Source organism: Sinocyclocheilus grahami, unplaced genomic scaffold (assembly GCF_001515645.1).
Source record: "Sinocyclocheilus grahami isolate Dianchi unplaced genomic scaffold, SAMN03320097.WGS_v1.1 scaffold37686.1, whole genome shotgun sequence".
Taxonomy (NCBI): domain Eukaryota; kingdom Metazoa; phylum Chordata; class Actinopteri; order Cypriniformes; family Cyprinidae; genus Sinocyclocheilus; species Sinocyclocheilus grahami.
Window position 1 is genome coordinate 1 of NW_015523036.1, and position 1,380 is coordinate 1,380.

Genomic DNA, 1,380 nt, shown 5'->3' on the forward strand with positions numbered 1-1,380 from the left:
AATAATGATCTTTAAAAAAGCATCATATGACCCCTTTAAGAAACAATATAACAACAACGAAAAACAATTACCATTCCATCTATTTCCTCTAGGATTTTCATGAACTGCTCAGAGGCAACTTTCACCCTGTGGTCCAGTTTGTTAAGAGCCTCGGCTTGCAATTCTTTTGCAAGAAAACCCTGTAAATAATCCATTAAATAATGAAATTACCATATTGCCAAATACATAAGTACAGTGTTCAAGAAGAGGAATAAACAGATTTTTATCCATGTTACATACATTCTTCAGTCCTGTGAGTTCACCATCCACCTTCTCAAGCTTCTTGGCGGTTTGTTCCACTGACTTTTCAATGTCTTTGAGCTTTTTAAGTTCAGCTTCCTCCTCCGGGCTGTTCTGTAAAAATAAAGCAGCTTGTCAGACTCAGAAATAATTACAGTTCTATCTATATGAATTAATGAATGGCACATTTTACCCTCTTTCCAATCATCATCAGTTTACAACCCTGCTTTATTCCAAAGCTGGACAGAGGCTCCTCCATCTCCTTCAGTGATTTCCCTACAACCAGAACAACATAATGTTACGATTCTAGCGATCCAGATATTCTTGCAATCAACAATACAATGTTACTGTTGCACTGGCACAGACTAACGATGCTTTTATTTCAAACACTGCATCATTCTGTTGAGTTCAACTAATGATAATTTCTGTAGTTTATACCGAAAACACAGGTGGCCATTTACAGTTGAGTAAATATAACGCATGAAGCACATGAAGAGTGTATACTGTGTTACCTTTAAATATGACTTTCTGGGATGGTACTGGCACTCCTGTGGCTTCTGTCAGCGCTTCACACAAATCCTTTAACAGTGGTTCATGTCCATCCTGTGCTGTTAAAGTGATGTTGTGTTTGGTTGAGCCTGAGACAAGAAGACATGTTCAATACTCAAAATGATTCAGAGAGCTAACTGGCACCGTTATCTGCAAATCCAGCATTGACATTTACACATTAACTAACCGTAATTAGATTACAATTAACCTGGAAACTCAAAATATACATTCTTAGCCTCAGAATGTAACTAATATTGGAATAAACGTCTGTGGTTTAGAGGGATGCTCAAATACTGGTAGCTAGCTTCAACACTGTCGTGCCGTATAAAGCCTCAATAAAAATATCGACTGCATTTATTTTCGATTCATCTTAATGTTTTCAAATATAAAAAGGTAGTCAGTTATCTTTACCATAAGCAACTGTCACTGCCATTGTGATATCCGCCATATCAGATTCAGCACACTATTAGCTAACGCTTCACAACTTCAGTGTATGCACATGGAACCGGAAGTGACGTATGTGTGTGTGTGTGTGTGTGTGTGTGTGTGTGT

General features: G+C 37.7%; 1 protein-coding gene across 1 annotated transcript; it reads right to left on the reverse strand.

Annotated features, from left to right (window-relative positions):
- Positions 1-71: 71 nt before the first annotated feature.
- On the reverse strand, positions 72-1,345 carry LOC107580615 (BAG family molecular chaperone regulator 1-like; the record flags this gene model as incomplete). Its single annotated transcript, XM_016266287.1, has 5 exons — positions 1,240-1,345; positions 792-917; positions 473-555; positions 280-393; positions 72-179 (listed from the first exon to the last, which is right to left on the reverse strand). Coding segments are annotated over exons 1-5 (468 nt in total), but the record flags the coding sequence as incomplete, so codon positions are not given.
- Between the last annotated feature and the right edge of the window lie 35 nt (positions 1,346-1,380).